The 24,323-nt window shown below is 36.6% G+C and overlaps 1 protein-coding gene across 3 annotated transcripts in view; it reads right to left on the bottom strand.

The window, feature by feature from the left end:
- LOC149288010 (AT-rich interactive domain-containing protein 1B-like) overlaps positions 1-24,323 on the bottom strand; it is a 178,567-nt gene that overhangs the window by 93,875 nt on the left and 60,369 nt on the right. For all 3 annotated transcript variants that reach the window (XM_089492131.1, XM_089492132.1, XM_089492133.1), the window contains exons 4-5: positions 22,335-22,464; positions 17,500-17,525 (exon numbers count right to left, since the gene is read on the bottom strand). In XM_089492131.1, coding sequence (XP_089348257.1) covers positions 17,500-17,525; positions 22,335-22,464 — 156 coding nt within the window. The remainder of the gene's footprint in view (positions 1-17,499; positions 17,526-22,334; positions 22,465-24,323) is intronic.

Genomic DNA, 24,323 nt, shown 5'->3' with positions numbered 1-24,323 from the left:
CTTCCTACTCACCCTAAACAAATCAAGGAGCTGCCAGAATTCAAACCAATCTCTTTTTCTGGTGGCAACACTGCCAATGAATTATTACAGATATCAACATAAATTTGGTAGTAGTTTTTTTTTTTTTTATCTGCAGATTTTGTGTTACTTAAGCGTCAACCCCAATCATATTGCACAATAGCTACATATACCACAATACGACAATATAGTCACATATGCCACAAACATTAAATGGATAAATCAATGTTGATTTGAGGCACCTGAAATACCAGGGTAGTAAGTATCCCATTTTCTGTACCTGTGGATGTATATGTGAACACTCCCTTGTGATTGCCTAAATCTATTAATCTGATACAATTTTAATGTGTACAGTCTTTTCTTTCTTATTTCTATATCTATAAGTAGCCAGTATGTGTTACTAATACACAGTGTTAGTCTATTAAACACGTTTCAGTAAACGTCACATTTAATTACTTTTAAAAAAAATTCTACTTCTACACTAGATTCAGAAAGGCAAGGATACAGCAATTGTTTAGATGAGGTGGTGGCTCTCACACCAAACTATATGTCACGTGAAGCAGGACGGACATTTATTCTCTTGTGTCTTCAAACAGATCTTAATAAAACATGTGGGAAATCTTCCATCTGATCCCCCACCCCCGGCATTTGCTAAAAAAGAAGCCACAAAACGACCCCGCTTAACATTTTCGGGTGCTGTTAAGCCCATTACACTAGACAAACTGTTGGCAAACATATAATTTAGCAGGCGGCTTTCGGTAGAGTTCACGCTCTTTCCTGGCACACCATTTAAGGCTCCTGAGCCTGTGACATTTCAATGCAAAGCAGGCAGCCTGAGAAGTAGACTAACGCTAATCAATAGATCTGACTCAGTCAGGAAAAAAAAAGAAGAGAAAGAGACTCGGACTGATAAAAGAAGGCATCAGACATGAAGACAGATCATTACCTTGGCTTGCAGCTGTCTATCATTTAAACAGAGGTGCAAAGCCCCGTTCCTTAAGTATCACTTTTTACTCAGCATCCTCTGAAAATACTATTTCAAAAGTGGCCTCTTTGAGCCGAGAACGGCTATTTCACTAAAAGGGGTTGGGCCCCGTGTTTTATTTTTTTTATTGTACAGAAATGCTGCTATTAGTGCTCAAGTGCTTCCACACTGATACCTAGACACTTATTTAAAGTCAGTTCAGAGCCGGCAGCTAGAGAAAGGATGGCATTATTTAATACGAGCAAGCCCTCTAAAAGTAGTCTGGTCCTATGTCGCAGCCTATGTTCTACACAAACCACTGCTGGCAACATAGCTATTTATGTTAATTTCATTTCAGATTGCCACCTTTAAAGCATAAATAGTAAGCCTATCCAGAGTCAATTCCTAAACTGGTAATCTTGGGTGAAGCAGATGGGTGGTGTTATAGAGGCCTAAAATACACAGTACAAAAAAAAAATATTTTAAAGATATATTTTCATTTTAAATTATTCATTTATCAACCTTTTATGTACATGCGTGGATCATATAGCTATCGTGATACATTATTGAGAAAAATGCAGATTTAATGTGTTTAAAAACGATTTTTTGGGTTTCCACTATGGTTTAATTTTACATACCGGTAGTTGAATGATCCAAATTGACATATAAGATCATGTAAATATTCTAAATTTAAAAGCAAGATCATTTAGCAATGATAGTTTGGATGCATTTTAGTTTAGATTTGCTTAAAATTAGGACACAGTGGAGGTACAGCAACAACAAAGGGCAGAAGAGTGAATTTTTTTAAGCTGTTCTTTTCTGAAGTTTTGAAGGAAAGAAAAAAGAAAAAAAAAACCTTTCCTTTAATTGTAGCTCCCTATCATCATTTCTTATTCAGTCCACATGCTTGAAGGGAGAACCTCAGTGCTTTGAACTTTCCTCAACTACTTTCAAAGCATGAGTGAGGAAGGAAAAAAAATTAAAAGAACAGGAAACCGGGAGGAGGCAGAATGAGCAGGAGGAGAAGGGAAAGAAGAAAAAAAAAAAGAGACAGAAAAGGACACTTCAAGGTGAACGGGATTTCCACATCGTTTATCCTACAAGAAAGCACATGCTTTAATCTACTCTGAACCAGATACAGCATATTTGAGGCTGCTTTTTGTCTACAAAATTAAATGGCTAAGTAATGTAACCGAATAGGATGGTTTTGTTGGACAGGTTCAACCAGTTTCACATGGGTTACTCGACACAAGTTTGCGTGTGACTTGTATAGCATAAAGGCTGCCTTCCCTTCACTCCTGGACAGGTAAGAAAGTCAGCAGATGAATAGTTACGGTGCATCGAAATCAGTCAGCATCATATTCATCATTTCTTTAAAAGGTGACTCAGGGGGGTGAATCTCCTTTCCTCTGCTTTAGTCAGCTGCTCTTTGGGTTAAAACCCACTGAAAAAAAAAGGATTATAAAAACAGAGGTTCCTGGTCATTTTCTCATCATGTGTAAAAAGTGCAGACCTATTAAAAACATGTTGGTGCCACATATTGCCAGGTGTCCACATTTTTCTGTGGTTATGCATAATATCTTATACCCTCTCACCCTATAAGGGAATATTTTCCTGTAAAAAGTGGGATTTTGTAGACCATTCCTCCCTCCCCCTGTTGAGTCATTATAACCACTGTGATGCTCATTAATCGACCCAAAGTGGCTTAGCAGAACATTAAAGTTATAGTTTAATGACAGATGATGAACTGTCTGCTAGCCCTGTTTTAAACAAATAAAACGGTTTCAACCCTGCCTGGGGCATTGAATTTTGCATTTTTCAGGTCTATTTTCCTAAAATGTGGGAGGGTTGCATTTTTTTGGCATATTATCAATTTTATGACCAAAATCTTTCATCTCCACAGTCCTGAAGCATTGAATGTACCTAAAATAAGAAGGGACTTTGTTCTCATAGCTCCTGGTAGTAGACCGTGCTGAAAAGACACCTGGGGCCCTGAGGAAATCTTTTCAGGTTAGCTGTGATATTTATTAATGGTTAGACTTTGAAGTATTGAAGAGCAAAAATATTCTAAAATACATGATAGAATATAGTAGTTGCTAAAAGTCTATCTTTGTTGGGGCCACTGCCCATACTGGGAACTGTGCATACTCAAATGGAGTGTAGCGTGACCAGGCACAATGGAGGGAACTAGAACCTAGTAAGCGTGGAGTACATCTATTTACTTGTTCTCTTGCAGCTTCCAACAGCAGAAACTCAGGAAAAGGCACTGTATTTTTGGAACAATACTCCCCCTCAGAGATAGTAGGAAGGTGTTGTATTTCTTTTCTGCGCCACATTTCTCATCACCAGCCTTTAACACCAAATGTATCCATTGACTAAATTTCAAACAAAGCATACTGGATTAGTAGGTGGAAACTGGTTGAAATATATAGAAAGAAAAAAAAAATGTAAAAATCCTTAATCTTTGTGTTTATTCTAAATAACTAATATTAAAGAGCATTATCTATATCAAAAAACTGCGTACAAAAACAAATGGCAGGCTAAAATGCTTAATGCCACAGAGCATTTTCGAAGGTTGCATGGTTACCGTATGGTTCATTATACAAACATTTCCCTCATAAAAGATGCGCTGCTTTGAACAACAGATACTGGCAAGAACAAGTGTCGGAAATGAAAAAAATAAGTACTTGCTCTATTTGTGAAACATTCAGAGAATGAAATAAATAGAAAAGAAAATATTTGGCAAGGGAGAACCTCTCACAAAGCTGCACTGTATTAGCTGTTTGAAACACATCACAAGTTTTTTCTCCAGTTTCTACACATGGTAAATGAAAACGAAGGGGGGTGATGGGAAAAAAAAAGTACGTTTCAGATATATCTCAGGATGCGATTTTAGGGCATATCACCAAACAGAGAAGATTTTTTGTGTGTATAAAAGCATGAGATATAGACTTTGCTCATGAACCATGGAGTCCACGTCCTACAGAGCAGAGAAGGAATGTCCGGGAACATTGCCAGAATGTCCTCATCATTAAATACTAGGTTAAAGAGTAACCTATTTGCAAGGGAAAAAATAACATACTCCTTTCTATTTCTGTCCCTTGCTGTTTGCCAATACCTGTATAAATGCATGTACAATAAATGCTGCTACTAATACTAATACAGGAAAATTCAAGCCACCTTCACAACTAGACAACAACAATAAAGGACCATTGGTGAGGACAATACCAAAATCGCACACACATTCATTCATTTTTATCTTGTGTATGTCTATCGATTTGCATTTGTCGTATGCCATGTACGCTGTAAGGTCTGCATAGGGAACTTTCTAAATAGTAACAGTAAAAATAATAGTTGAGCAATTCTCCATTCAAACGATAAGAAAAACAAGTCCAAATCTGCAACGTCAAAATTAAAATAGAACCAAATCAGGTGCACAATACTATGAATAATTTTTTTCTATTCAATTTTTTCTTAAACTACATTTTTAAAGCAAAATAATATTAATCATTCACATCTGGCCCATGTACCTTAATAGCAACAGCATCTAGTACAGAATATGACTACCATTTTTAAGGCAAACCAGATAAGGACACAATGGATAACCACATGTGTTACTAAAACTTAAATATTTTTTAATTCACAGGGTTCATACCAACGTGTGCCCAGTTGGAAACAGGTTGCAGAGTCCAGATAAGCTAGGTTATAAAGCTTGAGAGAAGGGCCCTCTTTAACTAGTGTACCTCATTGTCTTGTTTCGTCAGTTCGAGTTTCGTCATACCCTTTGGATGTATCTACTGTAAGAAGTGTTGAGTAAATTGTTGGTGCTACATAAATAATAATACAAAATGCTTTTTTCCAATTGCACAATTGGTTTACCTTCTATATATCATAGATTAAATCATAATTTACATGTATAACGTCAGATAAAAACGGCATCGTAACCAAGATATTCAAAACTCAAATGATTAAACTATGATTACAAGCATTAACAAAAATGTTTTTTTTAAAGTTTGACATAATACATTGTGTATATTTGTTTATTATATACACACACGCATAAACAAAAAATACATTTAAAAAATTATATATATATATATATATATATATATATATATATATATATATATATATATATATATATATATATATATATATATATATATATATATATATATACACACACACACACACATTTATAAATGCATGGTTGCAGGTCATTTTTATCCATAGAATAAATCTAATAATAATATTTAAAGCATGCCAAATAATTATGGGAACACACACATTTAATAACAACTGGTGAAGCACAACTAACTGCCAGATCTTAGATTCACAAAGTACATTGTTCAAAGCATAAACGGTCCTGAAATATTGGCAAGTATGTATTATTCCACAAATTGTCTATTTTTTGTTGTTTTTTTTTTTTACATTTGGCACGCAAGCGAAAGATGTGTTTTTATTAGCTAATATAAAACAGATCGCCCCGTTTCGCACATGTTGCTCCTTTGCTGAACTCTCAAGTCTTTGACATATGATCCTCACACAAAGTGCATTTGAAGCTGAGCTCAAGAAAAGGCTGTAGGTGTAGGGGAGAATGTGTGCTCTGCCTCTGTTTGTATCACAAATAGAGATAACTTAGAAACATTATGTGATCCGAATATATTAAAGAGTGGGTATTTTTTCAAGCCAATAAAGTAAATGATTTTATAGTCATTCGATAGAATTTCTGGAAATACATAGAGAATAAGGCACATTATAAAGAATAATTATAAATAGCTTCAAAGCTCCTCTAACATTTATTGTTTGGTAATTTAAAAGTATAACTGTTTATACACAGAATCTAATTGGAATATTCCTAAAACCATTATAGATACTATTCAAAAGAACGGCTCATGGTTAATGAAGCTTTACTTTAAACAGCAGCAAAACCCCACAAAACAACTACATGCTACATAACAAAATAACGTCATAAATAAAAGTATGACATCAAACTTTTATAACAGGAAACATGAAGCACCCCCACCCCAGGAGCATAATTAAGGGTGCATAAGATATCACGATGTCAAATGACAAACTCTCCAACTCTTTTAGCATCTTGAATAGATTACTTGCCCCCAGGGCAATAAATAACCCCATTACCCCATCATGACACCGATTCCCAGCACCCCCATAAGCAGGCACCTGCAGGTCACCTCCTGGGTTGCCTCATACAAAGCCCTGTCTTCGTGATTATCAGTATTTACAGGCGTAGGCGCCTTTAAGACAAAGAAAACAACATTAAGACAACTCATATAAGCATTCAAAATAAACATATGATGGGGGAAAAAATGTGACTAAAAAAAGAATATGATATAAATGTGCACATGTGGTACGTAGGCTTTTATTCATGTCTACATCGCAGACAAGGCCCTGGTGCATTCTAATTCTCCAACCTATTGTTAAGTGGTTGCATCTTGCGCAGTATCTCTTTCTGCATTTGTTTGTCTAGGGGGGAAAGGCGAGTCTCCAAGGCCCAGTAAGCAGACACAGGCCACAGTCTGATCTGTAGATGGGATGAATGGATTAAGAGTGAGCCAAGCCAGCTGTTGCAAGCTTTATCAGAACACAACACTGACAGATGGGTGCCCATTTTAAAAGCCTCCTGTTACAACAGGCAAAGGCCTGCTTCAGGCCTTCTGTTCCATGGCATTAATGGGACCACTTTTCTCAAAGTTACAACAATCCCCCCGCAGCAGCCCCACAGCCTCTATCGCAGACGATCACCAGCGAATCACTCTTTCCTCTATAGTTCAGAAAACAAAGTAATACCAGACAAAATCCTTGCCTTTATGTTTTGTTTTCAATTCAAAATGATACCGTTACATGCAAACAGCATTATTTTCCAAAAATACACAGTAATTCATAGGATATGAAAAATTGTTTGTGTACAGTTCTGTGTATTTAAGAGCACAATTTTACTAAATATATATATATATATATATATTGTATGGCTTCCACAATCATAATTTATATGAATTATAAACTATATAATTACCACATATAAAATCATGCAGCACGCTTTTCCAATGTACAGTATCACAGCCACGCGACGACGAAGAAAGAGTCAAGGAGCAAAGGCACACTTTTGCACTTACTTTGACCATTTCCCTCTTTCCTCAGAGACTTGGATCCGGAGCGTTCGCAAAAGGGAAGACAGATCTGTTTCTTACAGGACAGCCTGAGTGCTTGTCCTCCACTGTGCCATTCTGGCAAGGTAGATTTTCACAGGCTCCAGAAAAAGGCATGTATTGCCCACAGAAACTCCAGCTGTTTCATTATTCATTGTGAGAGGGAAACTCAAGACTCTCCAGACCCGCCTACCTGTATCCTTACCCGCATCCTAGAGCGCTGTTTACAAGCACACGACTCCTTCCTTTGTTCTGAGGAATGAATGGCTTTCAAGGGCTCTATGTTTATTTGCAGTTTAAAAAAAAGGAGAGATCTGACTTTAAAGCCCTGAACATCAGACCATGAGCATTTATTTTTTGGGAACTTTTTTCTTCTTCTTTACTTCAACTTATGTTTCTTCTTTTGAAGCTGTTCCCCCTCACTCTCACCCCCCACCACAATTTAGTGTGTGTTTTTCTTCTTCTTCCCTCTCAGACAGGGGGGTTGTGAGTGAACAATGTGCATAGCTATATGCCAGAGGTCTACTTGACAAGCTGTTGGCTAACACACCCCATGCATAGCCCAAGATGAACTTTTGTTGACACCAGCAACTTTTAACAATTCCATCACTTTTTTCTGAACTCAACGTTTCTGTTTAATGCAAACACAATACCAAACTGTCTAAATACACAGCGTTTGCGTAGAACTGAAACAAATGCTTTTCATTCTAAAGATATCCACTATATTTATGAACACAATTATACATATATATATATATATTTATAATATTCTGTGTGTGTGCTTGCATATTTTGTTTACGTAAATTGTAAAGTAAGCAAAAACACGCACGCACACACACATAAACATACATCCACACACTTTTTCCCCCCTTTTAGACATCTGATTTTCTATGCTTAATATTGTATGTTACTGTTTATTATTATATTTCAACAGAAATGTTTGGTCCACATTATTTTGGGGGTCACTCATTACACAATAACTACGGTAATAACTGCTTCCAACTTTTAACATTTTTTTTAGAAGATCAATAATAACTGCGAACATCAAAGTGGCACCAAAGCGGATTCTGGTGGTAGAAAGCCAATAGAGCAGACACTAAAGTTCCACCTTTATATGGTTTAAGGAACTGAAGGGTTAAATCAGGATTGAAAAACAAATTAAAAATGAAAAGTACCTGTCCTGTACGAACATGCTACATTTTTAGTTATAAGGAAACAGACATGCCAAGGCAAAGTCTGCTTTCTAGAACTCAGTGCTCCTTAACTCTACACTGATATATTTCTGTTGTGGTTGCAAGCGATGAGACTTATCAAGCATAATGACTCAATGCACGCTTAAGGCAAATCCCGTTTGCCTTGACGCTGTCAGTTGTAATAAGTAATTTCCCCCTTATGTTCATGCATTTTACAGTAGCTTTGGTACCTGTTACTGGAAATGTGTATCTGCACTTGATTAGTAAAGACCATCATTGCTTACATATAATGCATCGGAGGAAGCATCAGGACTTGTTCTGGGAATTCCCTCAGCCATGTGTAGCACTGTTTTGTTTTTGTCTTTTCTTTATTATGGTTCTGTTGTATTACAATCATTCTGCTTGAAGTCAAAATCCCCCAGATTATACCAAACTGGTATAATAATTTATATTAAAGCAAAGGTGATCATAAGCATTTCATGTACCACAAACACCAAATAAAAACATTGATGTGTATATATGTATATATACATACATATATATATATACACACACACACACACACACACACACACACACACACAGTATATCCTGATTTTTGCCCATTAGCTTGACTAGCCATGTCTTCTAATATAGTAGCTATTTGCAATTATAAACCGTATAGGAGAAAATTATCCTACAGAAAAATACTACAGTATGTTACAATTACACAATAATAGGTAAAACGTTCTTTTCTTTTTTTTATAAAACCCACACGATTTACCCAAAAATACATAATAAAAAACTAGGCACTTGCTTTTACTAAACAGTCTTTTTACTTAAACCTGCTTTGCACAGATGGATACATTAAACATTATATATGCACATACTTATATTATTTGTTGAATGCCAGTAATTGGCTTTACCATTTACTTTATTGGTCATTTTCCTTAATGTAAATGTGTCAACTGCCACGAACCTTTCTTTCTGTATAACATTCACAGAAAGAATTTTAGAAAGTGCCAAAAGATGTGCCGCATTTTTAAATGAAAGAAGATAAATCTGAGTTATAAAGTTCTGTGACAGTCTTTGCTCACTAAATTGACTTTGCTACAGTACTAATTAAAAAAACAAAAACAAAACTAAGAACCAAACTTGACATCAGATTAACAAACTAACACGGGGAAAAAAAATAAATCAATCTTTGTTATAATCCACATTATTTGTTATCAAATATTTTTGTAAAATACAAATGGAAGAGGTAAATCCTATGGGAAATATTTTTCAAGGCAATATATGAAATTGGCTGTAATCAGAGAAAGAAATGTAATGTTAATGATCATTTTTGTTTGTTTTTTTCTTTTTTCTAGACAAGCATCAAATCCCATAATCCATAATGAATAAACGGAATGATTCTGTCAAATAGAGTAACATCTATACCCACAATTAGCCAGCATTCCAGAAGAGTTTTATATTGAAATGTTTAACAGTCTTGCTTACAGTAAGGAAATCCAAAGTGAAGATCCATTAAGGAGAAAAAGGGGGATAGTGAAACGTAACATCCTTCTTCCTTGTTGACAACACCTATTATAAAAAGGTACTATTTTTTTCCCCCCACTATGTGCTTGTACGGAATATCTTCCACCTGTGAATAGACTACCCTGTGCAACCCGATCTGCTCCTCAGACTCGGCAGGTTAGTGAAATGACAGCTGAAGCACCTCATCTGGCTTCTGATCAGATGCGCTGACAAGAGGATAAAGCCCTTATGCTCAGCACTCAAAGGATGACTCATATTTACTGGAAACACGCAGGTAATGTGTTCATTGATGAAGGACCGAAGCCTGCCAGGTGCCGCTGAGAGGTGAGCTCACCCTGTCTCTCCACACCACGCTGTATACATGACATCACCTACATATGGCAGGCAGAACCCAAGGCAACAGAACTGCCCGACAGGAGCAAAATAACCTATCAAGGAGAAATGTGTAACTCTATTACTGCTTTTAAAACCGAAACTAAACTCTTCTTCTGGATGGGACGGTTTAAAGGTAATTTTGTTAAAGTGCATTCCCCTCATAAGTACCAGAAATCATAAGGTATTGACAGGCACATCCAGTTACTCTATACTAAAAGTTTAAGTTATTTTGTCTTTATAATACAGCAGAAGCATTCTATATGTACATAAGCAACATATTTTAGGACTCAACAAAAATACATTCTTGTGCGAGCATCTTATAGACATACCTAAAGCTAATACATGAATTTTGGGCATACTAGTTTGTTGTACAGAACCCACATACTCAATAACATTATATTAGCAATTAAAATCATCCAGAATGCATCCATATAAGCTGAATGAAACACTGGCAGCATGCCATTGTGTCCTTATGGGAAAAAACAACAAAAAAACTAACTTAAAACCAGTATGTCACCAAAATCAAAGTCAGGGCTCTGTGCAGCCACCCCAGTTCCTTCACAACAAAGTCATCAAATCATGCCTTTATGGACCTTGCTTTGTGGACAGTGGCACAGTCATGCTGGAACAGGAAAGGATGCCACAAAGTTAGCAGCATACAACTTTCCATGCTGTATCATTAACAATACCATTCGGTGTAACTAAGGGGCCTAGCCCAAACCCTGAAAAACAGCCCCAGACCATTAATCCCCTCCTGAAAGTAGCGTTCTCCTGGCAGATGCTCAGATTTGTGCATTATACTTCCAGATAGGGATAGTGATTCATCACGCCAACAACACATTTCCACTGTGCCAGAGTCCAATAGCTGTGTGCTTTAACACCACTGGTCTGGATAAACCACAAGATTTAAAAAAAAATAAAAAAAAAAATAAAAAAATATTAAATTGAACATATCCATCACACTTTACCCATGCTCATTCATCACATTCCAATGCGTTTATTGTATCTAATAGGCTATTGTCTATTAATTAGGCAGTTTAGACAAATAGAAAATGTTTTTGTAGAAGACACAGAGACAACATTCCAAACGTTCTCCATACAGTTTGTTCTTGCTGATGGACGGTGTAGTCGTACAACAGCTAAGGTCGGTAAGCCATATGAATGCTTCTACTGCCTGTCAAATCCAAAACCTACAGAATAAATATCTGGAGCTAAATTTATTATAGCAGGCAACACAGAACCCAAAACACAAACTGCTCTGAGAAATCTTCTAAACCAAACTGTAGCAGATTTTCTGAAAAATAATGATACCATCCAACCTCTCTCAATAACTGAAAACCAACACACTTTGGTTCCCTTTGGTGTTTATTGCATCTTATTTGACACATCATCGAGGAGGATGATATGTCACTTGCTTTTGCTGGCATTTTAAAAATAGCCAAGATTGTTCTCCCTCTACGTGGCTCCCTCCCTCTTCAACTGAGCAATTAAAGCTTTGATTACGGCAGATTAGGTTTGATTGGCATTGTTCTTCAAGAACACAGTTGCCTCGTCTTTCTTTGGTTTTTCAAAAAATATTAACAAAAGCCACAAATCAACAAATAAGGTATTAAGAGACAAAAAATTATGAGGAATGTTAGTTGTCAAATAACAAAAAACACAAGTTTAAATATCGCAAAATGCCTTGCTTAAACTTGTTCCTTGCATATTATTATCATTATCAGTCCATGTATATAATCTATAATGTGCCCAGCAAAGCTTTCTCAGCAAGTTCAAGAGTCCTTACCTACCAAAAGGATAAAAAAAAAAAAACAGTGTTCGAGTGTCATTATGTTGGAAATTACCAAGGCTTTTAGAATCATTCTTTATTCAGAAATCTGGATTTTTTTTTAGAGGTTAAATGATAAACCAAGACTAGCCCTTTAAGAACTACAATAGCATATCACTAAATAAAATTGTCCTCGATGTCTTCTTTTCCTAAAATCAACTAGAGACTCTGAAGCACATAAAAAAAAGCTACTTATGCCTTCAAAACAGCATATTATTCCCAGTCTTACATTCTCAAATTGTCATTTTTCACAAGCACATTCTTAATTTCCCTGTCATCAATTTAATTAGCCTCTCTGAAGTCTAAGCACAGACAGTAAGCTGGAATTATTCATTAGGAGAACGAATTAGAACGAAATATGTTAGGCTTCACTTATAGGAGCGGGTCCTAAGCTACATTTTATTTTACACTAGTAAGTGCAGTGGTCTCTAGTGTGACCAACAGATGATCTACCATCTGACGTTGAAAACTTGATTCAGCAGAGCACATGCATACATTACAAGGCATATCAGAGTGCGTCTTTAATGGATTAAAAAAGGATGTTCAGAAGAGAACCGACTTTGCATCCCAGGTATTCCTAAGCAAAAATACTACAGACATTCCCAATTAAATTATAGGCTCTGTGGACAAGGTCTTCTGCCTCTTCTGCTTAAAACGTACCAGCACCCACCCTTAATTAACTTGCTGGCTGCCTACTTTTGTAGAATTTAGGTAGTTTGTGGGATTTTTGTTTTTCATCAAGTCAAGAATATAAAGAAGGCAAACTGTAGCTTTGTTCCTCAAAAAGCAGGTCAGCTTATTTATTGTAACTCGGCAAGGATTCGTACAACCTTTAAGTCTTGTGATTAGTGTAGTGTTAGTATAACATCTCCCTAAAATAGAACCAGCTTTTTTATCTTGTCTAAAACATCTCATTGGTCTTGGCTGTATAATGGGTGTCAAGTAATGTTATCCGAGCATAAGGAATATGGCAGCACCAATGAATGCTAAACCACTTGGTGTTTCATGACTGCCACATTTAATTTTCACACCACAGATCAGGCATTCTCATCACATGCATTCTCATTCTGTTGCCAAATCCACCTTACTGAGAGCCATTTCAAAAACTGTGGTTCTAAAGGGAAAACTAGATGATGCTCTCACTTGTTAATAGTTGAAAACCTGAAACGGAATACTGCAGTATACTCAATCAACTCAGTTTTATTTAGGGGCTTATATTGTGTGATGGCCTTGTATAATAAACAGATAAAACTTGCCATACCTTTAATAATGCTTAGTACGATCAGTGTCGGGGAATCTTTACTGAATCAGTTAATAAAACACATCATTGACTTAATCATCTTACTACCATTTTTTAAAAGTATTCAACAATATTAAAATAAATAAAATACAAAAGAAAAAAAAAATCTCCCAGACTGATAAACAGAAATGGAAACGTAGATGAAAGCCAAATAATTACTTACACTGAATCTTTCCCAGTCTGACATCCATGTTCGTGAACTAATTTAATAACTACACTCAATGGTCTAATTATGTTCACCGTTACTTGTCCTTGGTTGAAAAAATGCTAGAGACTGCCATGGGCCAATTGAATTGTTCAACCCGTGTTGCTATTTTTTCTCTGTGCATAACACATATAATCTAAACGGTCCTTTTAACCATTTACCCACACAGAAATGTATTTTCCTTTCATGACCACAAACTATGTAATTGGAAAAGCTGAAGAATCAGCTACATATCCAAGATTGACTATTACAAACTATGCCACTCTCCATTATTGTAATTATAGACCTCTACTCAGTGTCCGCTCTAATATAACGATTCCAAATTAGATAGGCAGCAGGGTTGCTCAAGTTGTATCATGCTTTGATCCCATTATATTGCCAGAAAACAAATGTGCAAGCACATCCCTTATATACATAAAGCTTGTGTTGTACGATAGCATCCAGCCTTGCAGATTGTGATACGATAGAATATTCACCCCTCAACACTGATGATTACTCAGGTACTTTATGCATTGAAGCGCATATGCTGACAATAGTGTTTGTCTTTTAGGGTTTAAATCACTAAAAATTATTATTTTCCATTAAAAGTGTTACAGATGTGTAATATTGTTGTAAAATTCTGTGTCTGCACAAATGCTCTACTTTTGTCCATATAGTGTAGTGTATACATATATATATACACACACACAATATATAAAGTATATATAAATATATATACACATACACACCTATACATTATATATATATATATATATATATATATATACACATATACACACACACACACATATACACACACACATATACACACACACACACGGTAGCAAATATAGACAGAATAGTATGTCTCCCAAAGCACATTGGAAACGTATGGCATCTATTTACTAAGTTAACTCTTAAACATTCTGTAGTGTCTTCTATAAATATACAAATTGCATAACTGGTTACAGAATTCTACCATGACCACATCTCACATAAACATTGCACTTTTGTGCATCATCTGTACTCCCCGGCCATCTCCCTTCAAAGAGATAGCAAAGGAGAAATGCATACCTAGAGCAGGAAATAAACGTGCAATATTCATCTTGACAGTGAACTCCTATTTAGAAATTATTTTTCCATCTTGAAAAGGAGAGAACCAAGTGCTCTTTATAATCACATAAATGGCTTAGCTTTCAGTAAGTGCTCTCTTCTAAGATCAACAAAGAGCTGTCATGAGCAGAAAGTATTACTCAGGGCTCCCTCGTATTCGCCTGTACCAGATTTTTTTATATATACATTTTTTTTTATATATATATATCTTGCTTTTACTAACCAGCCGAGGAGTCTTCAGAGACCAAATATCTTGAAGAAGATATTAATCAAATTACAATAGCAGGCTTTTGGCCAATCTCCAGATTTACACAGTTAATAAAACGTCAGGACGATTCATTCTTCTTTCAATAACCATTTAATGATATTTTAATAAAAACACGGTGGGGTGGTCCAGTCTACCATACCACTGAAGCAAGCAAAAAAAAACCCCCAAAAAGCAAATACATTTATTCCACAAGCTACCCATCTCTCTTAACACATTCATGACCTTAGAACATAATATAACCTCCTACAAAATGTGACAGCAATGGCCGATACAATGTAATAGCATGTCCTGCAGATTATTCATTGGCAAAGAGATCTAATGACAGCCTGGACTCTGACCTGTCAGCAGGAGCCAGCATCGCTGACAGATTCAACACAACCAAGCTCGATGTGTGATCAGTTATAGTAAAAGCACAGTGTGCTAATCCCTCTTCACACAAAAAAAAGTGGAGGGAAAAAATTAGAAATTGCCCAAAACACCAGGTTGGTTTTTTTTTCCCCACACGGGACCGATACTATTGAAGCAATCCCAAGCAAAACCGCAATTACGGTTTCCCACCTATATATATACATATACATACATATATACAGAAATAGTACATTGTATGTATGGATTCACATTTGTGTGACACTAAACACTAAAAATGGTTGTACATATAGATAAGAATAGATACAGATAAAGTAGCTTCCGTCTATGGGTGTGAAAATACATGTGGAGTGCATAAGGCCAGACAACAAATGTATGTATATTTTGAAACACTGACTGCGGATAGTCCTATAATCAAAGTGGGGGAAAAAAGAAGCCTCACGGAGGGCCGTGTTCGAGCGCTAAATACCAATCTCCTGTCAGTGGAAGCCATTACCCACCCCGTCTCCATAGCGACACTAACAGTGTGCATGACTTCAAAGACAAAGATGTAATTACAGCTTTGCAGCAGCTAGAGGGACTGCTCAGGATGTGTCAGCTGATGAAGTATAAAAACACTCAAGGATGGTTATGGGGTAGATTCCAAAGGGGGTTGTGGGTTACATCTTTAGGTAAAGAGAGAGCCCTGGTTGTAATCTTACAGTCTAATGTCATGTATTCGAAGAAGAACTGTGTAAATGGCTGACACTAAATAAACACTTGGTGTCAATTAGTACTGATGCTAAACAGACCAGATGGGAACATCGAATGTACAGTAAACATTGCAGTATCTTGCCTGCGATATATATACATACACAAATTAGAAATGACCTGGTTACATTTTGATGGTTTCATCTTCACAAAACAGAATGTTCTCAAAAATCTAATTTTTTGGTATGTGTTAAATCTACTGTTAAATAGACCAGCCAGGCATAGTGATCACCATTGAAACAAAGTATGAGAGCACACCAAGGCACATACAACTCGTGTACAAAAAACAAAAGAAAATAGGGGGGGTCTTGGATACCACCATATTTATTATAGTGGGTGAGCCAATACTTCTTCCTTGGAGTTGGATCAATGACGATAGCAACTGATGGACAGTTGAGTGCTCAACATTTATAACATGGCCTACAATGTTTCTTAATTAAGAATCAATATTAACAGAGGGGAAATAGCTAAAATATATGGGAAAATGGCAGCAATTATACTGACCAGCTACCGATTCATGTGAAAAGCATACAACAGGATTAGTACTTATATTTTGTATGTTAAAGGCTAATGAATGCTAACATGCAGGTCTCCACGATATCCAGTAAAAGAAAAGACGGATTCTTCAATGTCATTTCCATCAGCAAGAGGCTCACACTTTGTAAAGTAATATAGATGTAAAAGATTTTACAAAGTACAACACCGACCATTCTCACCATAGCAACCCATGAAGTGTCCCTTTAATTCTCTGAGAGCTTTATGGACACCCTAGAGGTCTTTTTTTTTTTCATTATATGTTCAAACTAGCCCAAAAAGTATAAAAAAGACAAAATGGTGTTTCAAAGTACAGTTAACAGATAAATATGTATGCAATAATAGTGTCCAGCTCTGGGACTTCCAGGACAGTTTGCAGTCTTGTGGGCATTGCATAACATACTTATATACCAAGTCAAATAATTAAGTAATGAAAATTAAGTGTTCTTTAAAGCCACCACCGTCTAAACGTACCACCCAGTATATCATGTTGTACATACTTCTAGATTACAACCAAAACTTATGTAGGTGGCAGTACGTAACACATGGTAGGATAGCCACACAAAAAAGGGTTATCAGTATAAAATAGTTGAAAAACAGTTCAGTCGTATAGTTGTAATCAAACAAGCCATACGCAATGATAACATAGGCATAATTCAGTAAACAAAGATGATAAAAAGAAAACAGGATGTGTCAAGTTCAAGATAATACAAAACCCATACATAAAAATATGCAAAAGAACAAAGAAATACTTTGGAGCTGTCCAATACTTAAATATTGTTAAATATTTTGAAAAGAATACAGTAAAGTATAGTGTATAGGTTACTCTCTATATCTTAACTAGGGATGATTATACCTAGGTACCTGATCCTGAGTTTTATGGCTTTTAATAAGCCAATCTGTGATCTCCAATCTTGCCTTCAGACCGTAAAACAAGTCCTCTACTGATGCTGCAAGCATGCCCGGGCTAGGGCTGCAGCCATTTGAAAATGAACTAATGACATCCAGCGGTTGAAGTAGATCACAGGAAGCATGACTCACATCTACAACCCATTTTTCATAGTGGGTACTAAAGCTATTAATCCCTACCGCACAACTATTCCCCTATGATAACCATCAGCCCATTGTTACTAATGCACTGTGGGATTTAAACAAGATGCTCAATTTTATTCCTACAGATCCATAATGTTAGCAGAAGTTTACATTGGCTTTTATTACCCTTAATGTGGCTTTTTATGCTCATCACTGCATTAGCTTTTCATTTTTGTTGTTTTTTGTGTGTGTGGGGGGGGAGACCAAATACATGCATATGACATGCAAGAGTCGACATAGAAATTGTTTTCAAGGAATAGGATATGTTGTGATTGTTTAAGATAAAATGTCATGCCAGATGTGCCTTTCAGAAGTACGCATTTGTCACATTCTCTGATCATAGGGTCTTTTGCTTTTGTATGAAGTAATATACATAGGTGTCATAGGTGTTAGCTAAAGGCCAATAAGACATTACCAAAAAGACATGTGTAGTTGGGAGCCATGACATTTGGAAAATATATATATCATACATTTTATATACTAATGCATTGGTAAAAAGAAAATGTATTATTTAGTCAACAAATACCCAGCAGAGCGAAGTGCACTATATACATATACCGTATTTTCTCGATTATAAGACAAGGTTTTTTCCAGAGCAAATGCTCTGAAAAATACCCCTCGTCTTATAATCAGGGTCGTCTTATAATCAGACCTCAAATAGGTCTGATTATGACACTAAGATCCAGATCGCTGCAGGGGACCTGGATCGTCCTGTGTTATGCCCCCCCCCCCCCCCTCCAACTTACCGGTGCTTTGGAGTCCCCGGTGCTTAGTCCGGGCAGCGTGGAGCTCTACATGCTGCCCGGACTAAGCACCGGGGGCTCAGATGCAGGGGACCTGGATCCTCCTGTGTTATGCGCCCCCCCCAACTCAGAAGCACCGGTAAGTTTGGAGGAGGGAGGGGGGGGTGTTAAATGGGGGGTGTAAGGCATTTCTGGAGGCAGAGTGCCTCCTGAAATGCCTTTTACCTCCCTATATGCCACTCTGCCCCATAATATGCCTTTTAACCGCCTAAATGCCAGAGTGGCATATAGGGGGTCAAAAGGCATATCATGGGGCACAGTGGCATATAGAGGGTTAAAAGGCGTATCATGGGCACAGTGGCATTTAGAGGGTTAAAAGGCACATCATGGGACACAGTGGCATATATGGGGTATAAGGCATTTCTGGGGCAGAGTGGCAAGCCTGGGGGCAGATGTGCATAACTGGGGGGGCATGTTGAAAAAAAAAAAAGGAAATAAAAACAAAATATTTTTCTCAGTCATAGCTTTTATTACAAACAATTGTTCACATAGTTCACATGAACTAACATTTACTGGTAAAACTTTTTTCCTTTAAGGTCGTCTTATATTCAGGCTTTTTCTTTTTTTCATAAGTTAATATTCAGATTTTGGGGGGTCGTCTTATAATCAGGGTTGTCTTATAATACGGTATTTTGAGTATGTTTAAATGGTATATCCAGCATCTACACTAACCGTATTTGATAATGCAAAATATTGTCTTAATATACAGCAAAGCAGAGTATATAAAAAGGCATTCGGGGCCAGAATTAAACACTCCAAGTTATAGCTAACTAACACCTAGAGAGAAAAAAATGTGAAGAATTACTTAAAAACAAGAAACTGGATTTCTGCGTCACAGTAAGCCTTCCCAAACATCTAATGTTCCTGCCACTCGAATGTGTCATAAAAAGAAATAAAATTGTTGAAAATATTTCATTTTCCACCGCCTGCTTTATACCCTGTGGATTCACACCACACTTCCAACTAGGGCACACTCCTTTTATCTCATCAAAATTGCACAACCAAGTTAACATAATGTAATCGCAGCAGTAGCTAGCAGAAGGCAAATTTATACCGCCTGTGTAGTGCAAGAGAGGGTAAAGCTTGACTTGAAAGGGTTTAACAGCTCTTTTTTTTTTCTTCTCTGTAAATCCCAAAGGCATTGGTTATCTCACACAGATTTTACTGCGGCATGATAATAGTCTATGGTCATGTACAAGAGATCCACTACACAGGTTAAATAATACACGTGCCAAGCGACCATAGTCTAAAACAGGAAGGTGAGAGATTTAGATGTAACGTAAAGAAGTTTTACTTTACCGAGAGGGTGGTAGATACATGGAACAGCTTCCCATCAGTAGTGGTAGAGACTAATACATTGCATGGGAAAAACATATCCTGGATCTAAGACCAGACCAAGGACGATTAAGACTCAAGTCTCTACATTAGGAATAATGGGCATTCTAGATGGGCCAAATGGTTCTTATCTGCCAGCAAATTTTGTGTTTCTATCCATCTGACATTAGCCCATGATCTCCCTTTAAGATTACACAGCTTTCCCTTATACAGCATCTGGGTTGATTATATAAATCAGAATGACTTGTTTGTATAATAATTCTGTAGGATAAATTGGTATTGTAAAATAAAGAGTCAACTCCGCTGAGAGGTGATACATTGCAGAAGTCCATAATCTCAGTTAGACAATATTGGTTTATGCCAGGGCTGAAATCGTTAGGCCCTGTTTACCACACCTAGGGGTGCTTCTGATGTGTATACAGCCCTCAAATGCATTACTGTTTCCAGAGTATGAAAGGGGACGAGGAGAGGGTTGTATTTTCTCAATAGATATCAAAGCCTGCAGCACTTTAGACACAGTTGACAGGATGATAATTCTTACATATAAAAAAAAATGTTTTCTTTCTAAACAACATTTGGAGCATAAACTGTTTTACTCAAGGGTACTAAGCAACCATGGCTTTAATTCTATATAGTTATCGAGATAGGCACAAGAGGACCGCACGAAGCAAGTGGACCCTCTCTGCATTGAAGAGAGGATGGTGGCTGCGGACGCCGTCCTCAGTCAGGCCTAGGGAAGCAACCCCCATAAATAGATTACTGGGTGAGGGTAATCATGAGGATGTTTGCAAAATCTCCCATGGATAAAGAACTGCATATTTTAAAAACCAGTAGTAGTAATAATTTTGAGCATATACTAAATGATTTTCACGCCACGCAGGATCTGTCATCAAGAGTTCTGAGCCCTGGCCTTCAACTGCCATAATGAGGGAGGCAGGAAGTGTAATAAATGTTCCAATCTCATGCAGTGACAAGTAAGGTCAGCTGCATGTGCAAAATCCTCGCATAAATGGCATTTTCAATTAAAAAAAATATAATAATGCAGAATGTTATGTACATCCCCTGACGGAACAAAATGTTCTGGTTTGGAATGTATACAGAAATATTCTATATGTTAAACAAACTCACTAAGCATTCTTGGAGTAGCATTTGACATGTAAAGTGACCTACGGGCAATACTGATCCTCGGGCAAAAGACAACAATCTCAGCTTGTGAACACCTCAAAATGTCAGCTTTATCAAAATCACTTTTTTTGTGTGTTTCAGCGTATGCACTTTACATGGCTGAACACAGCACTCAAGAAACCTTCATTGTTGCTTCATTATGGGTTTTTGCCTTTATTTCAGGCTTAAACAAAGTTCAGTGGGGCATCAAGCGGCCTGGTCTTTAAATTACAGTTTGTGCTCCGAAATAGAATGCACGCACAACATGTCACTGAAAGCCGCAGGGAAGGAGCTTTATTTTCTGGAAATTGGAGGCTTGGCGAGTCAATAATCTTCTTTCACAGAGTAACAATTTTTAGCTAAAAAATTTCTGGAAAACAAAACCATTCAGCTAGGTTACAACATTGCAGGAGAATGCTGCAAAATGGGTAAATACTAAATACTACACAAACAGTGTAGGAAATCTTGATATGTAGAACCACAAACATGTGCGCATGCACACACACTATTATATATATTGTACAACAATTAGACATGTAGACACACATACATTTTATATTATATATGTATTTTATATTATTATTATTATATATTGGGTAGGATTAAGAATGAATCATCAAAACTACTGTTCGCTTGTCATAAGCAGTTATTATGGTGAACTCACCTTACTCTGCAAGCTATATTCAATGACCTTTCTAGCAGCCGGCAGCCACATGCTGAGATTGTATACTATTTATAGGAGCATGCTTTTGCAGCTTTCCAGTACATGCTCTGTAGGAGAAAAGGTTAATGGCGCTTATCGAAGTAACTAGTCTTTTATTAGTATTTGTTTCTCATCGCACATCCATTGATTAGCGGGCTAAGTATTTAATAATATGAAAACAAATGCCAGTGCCTGTACACTACAACAATCCGAAGTGGAAACAAATAAAACACAGTTTAACCAAGAGTATTTGATCAAGCTGGGGAATAGGACGATGCTATATAAACCAAAAAATACACAACGTTTTTGAGTTTGTAAAGACACCAACGGCAATAAGCTGCCGCCACCACAACCACAATCATCTTTAACAATCAGATAATGGCAAAGCCTAAATAAATAAAATATCGTTGAAATGCAATCTTTCTTAAGTCAGTCAATTGAAGTGATAATAAGGTTAACGACCAAACAAATAAAAAAGGGGCAATTTGTACCCATATAGACGAACTTAGGTACAACAATCTTGTGGTGTTTGTTGCGAAACGTTATTTTAACATTGCATTAAAAACTGTTTTTATTAGCTGTATAAATGCATTAGGAAATCCAAACACAGATGTCAACACAAAACATTCATTGTACAGTTTCAAAAAAATGAACACAGTAAGCAGATCTTACCGGTAAGCTTGATGGCCTTTCTTGCTGAATTAGATTCAAGTCTTCATGGTTGGTCTTCCCTGGAGTCATTGAAGGAGGCTGTGGTCTGTTTCCATAACCTTCCTGGGACACTTCCTGTAGATAACACAAGAAAAAGCATCTCAATTACTTTACTAAGAATGCAGAGACCTTAAACCACAATGAACCCAATGAACAAACTTTCAGCCTGGGAGCAACCTTTTCCAGAAGCTAGAATATTTTACTATGTAGCAGAAATTGTGAATAGCCTCATTTTAAATCATAATCATATACTACAACGAACATTACATATTAATGTACATAAAGTGCCAGAGACCAGGATCCAGAGAGTACATTTTGCTAAGATTTTACCATGGGCATCTTTTCGGTGTATCACTTATTTCTGACATTTCTATATTTTGAAAGTGATTTGAATTACCGTAATATGTGCAATTGCTTACATATATAATTATACACAGACACACACTTATGTTTACACAAAACAAAAAGAGAAACTGAAATTAAAGAATGCTTCAACTAGAATCTCCTACCTACCAAGACTACCAACAAGTAGCACTCTGTCCCATGTCTCAAAGTTAATGAAAACATGACCTCTGAAAATCAATATTATCCTCTATGCAACTGCCCAAAGACAACATCTGTGTGCGCCGATATGTTGAATTTAATTTTTATGTTCCCAACATTATCTGATTCAAAGATGAAAGTAATTTTGGTGCCCTTCATTTCACTGCTAACATAATGGCTTACAAACAGAAACAAATAAAGCTCTCCCTCCCAAAAAGACAGAAGAATACAGTGTGTGTATATACACATCTAAAGCATTATACCTACAGACGTATAGTACATATACACCAGTGGTTTCAAGTCTCTGTTACGTTAAGAGTGGCCTCTTCATTCCTCAGGCGCTTCCTTTACTGTGGACAGTGTCAGTGGTGTCCCTAATCATGATAGTGTTTCTGCTTGCTAGATTGTGGTTATTACAGAGGTGTATGCTTCGAGATCAAAACTATTTTGTATATGAATGAGTAAACCACAAAACAGCCAATATAAGTCAAATTCATCCAAAAAAACTTTACTGATACAAACCCTATGTAGAGGTTTCCTACTTTACAATAAACAAAAGTTAACAGACACACACAAATTAAAAACTAAAGCGAGACAAAAAGGAGCAAAATCCAATCAATTTTGTTTCTACATACTTGCAGTGCTTACTTCATTTTCTTTTTAAACTGATTTATTCTGCGTGTATAGCCGCCGCTAGAAAACATGCATATGAATAAATGAAAGCGGCAACCAATTAGAGTGAAAACTAGAGCACTGTAAAACTGTCTGAAGCAGTTCAGTTAATACACAAATAAAAAAGAAAGGTAGCCGTAGATATGATAATATTGTGTTGGCATTTACAGAGACCAGACACTAAAGGTCTAGCAAGTTAATTGAATAGGAAAGGTTAAGTTTCAGCATACACAATCAGTAGAAACAAAATTTCAACTGGAAATATCCTATTTGTTTTTTTTTCTTTCTGTAAAGCTAACCTATTTCAAAGCAAAATGTCTTGTCATATTGTACACGTTGCAAACAGACCGACTAAATAGGTTCAAGGGGGCAGCAAGGCAGTACAGCCAAATTCTTTCCAATCCATGCAAATAGTATCAATGTATTCACCATTAAAAGCATTTTTTTCTTCGGCACCCCAAATCATTCCAGAAAAGGAATGTATAAGCACTAATATAAATATATATATTTATATATATTATACATACACACACACACGTCCCACGCATTATATTAAACTGCCACTCCAGCGATCATATGCACTTTAATGCATATGAGCCCCCCATTTCCTGCTTAGAAGTGCATGGAATTACCCTTCTTTTAGGAGATCTAACGATATCCCAGTGCACATGCGCAAAAAACAAACACCCCGCGGATGGGGTGGAACACGGCAGCTTCTT

Source organism: Sceloporus occidentalis, unplaced genomic scaffold (genome assembly GCF_023333645.1).
Source record: "Sceloporus occidentalis isolate IW3139 unplaced genomic scaffold, rSceOcc1.0.p SCAF_54, whole genome shotgun sequence".
Taxonomy (NCBI): Eukaryota; Metazoa; Chordata; class Lepidosauria; order Squamata; family Phrynosomatidae; genus Sceloporus; species Sceloporus occidentalis.
The sequence above is the reverse complement of the archived record's forward strand: the minus strand, read 5'-3'. Positions and strand labels throughout refer to the sequence as shown.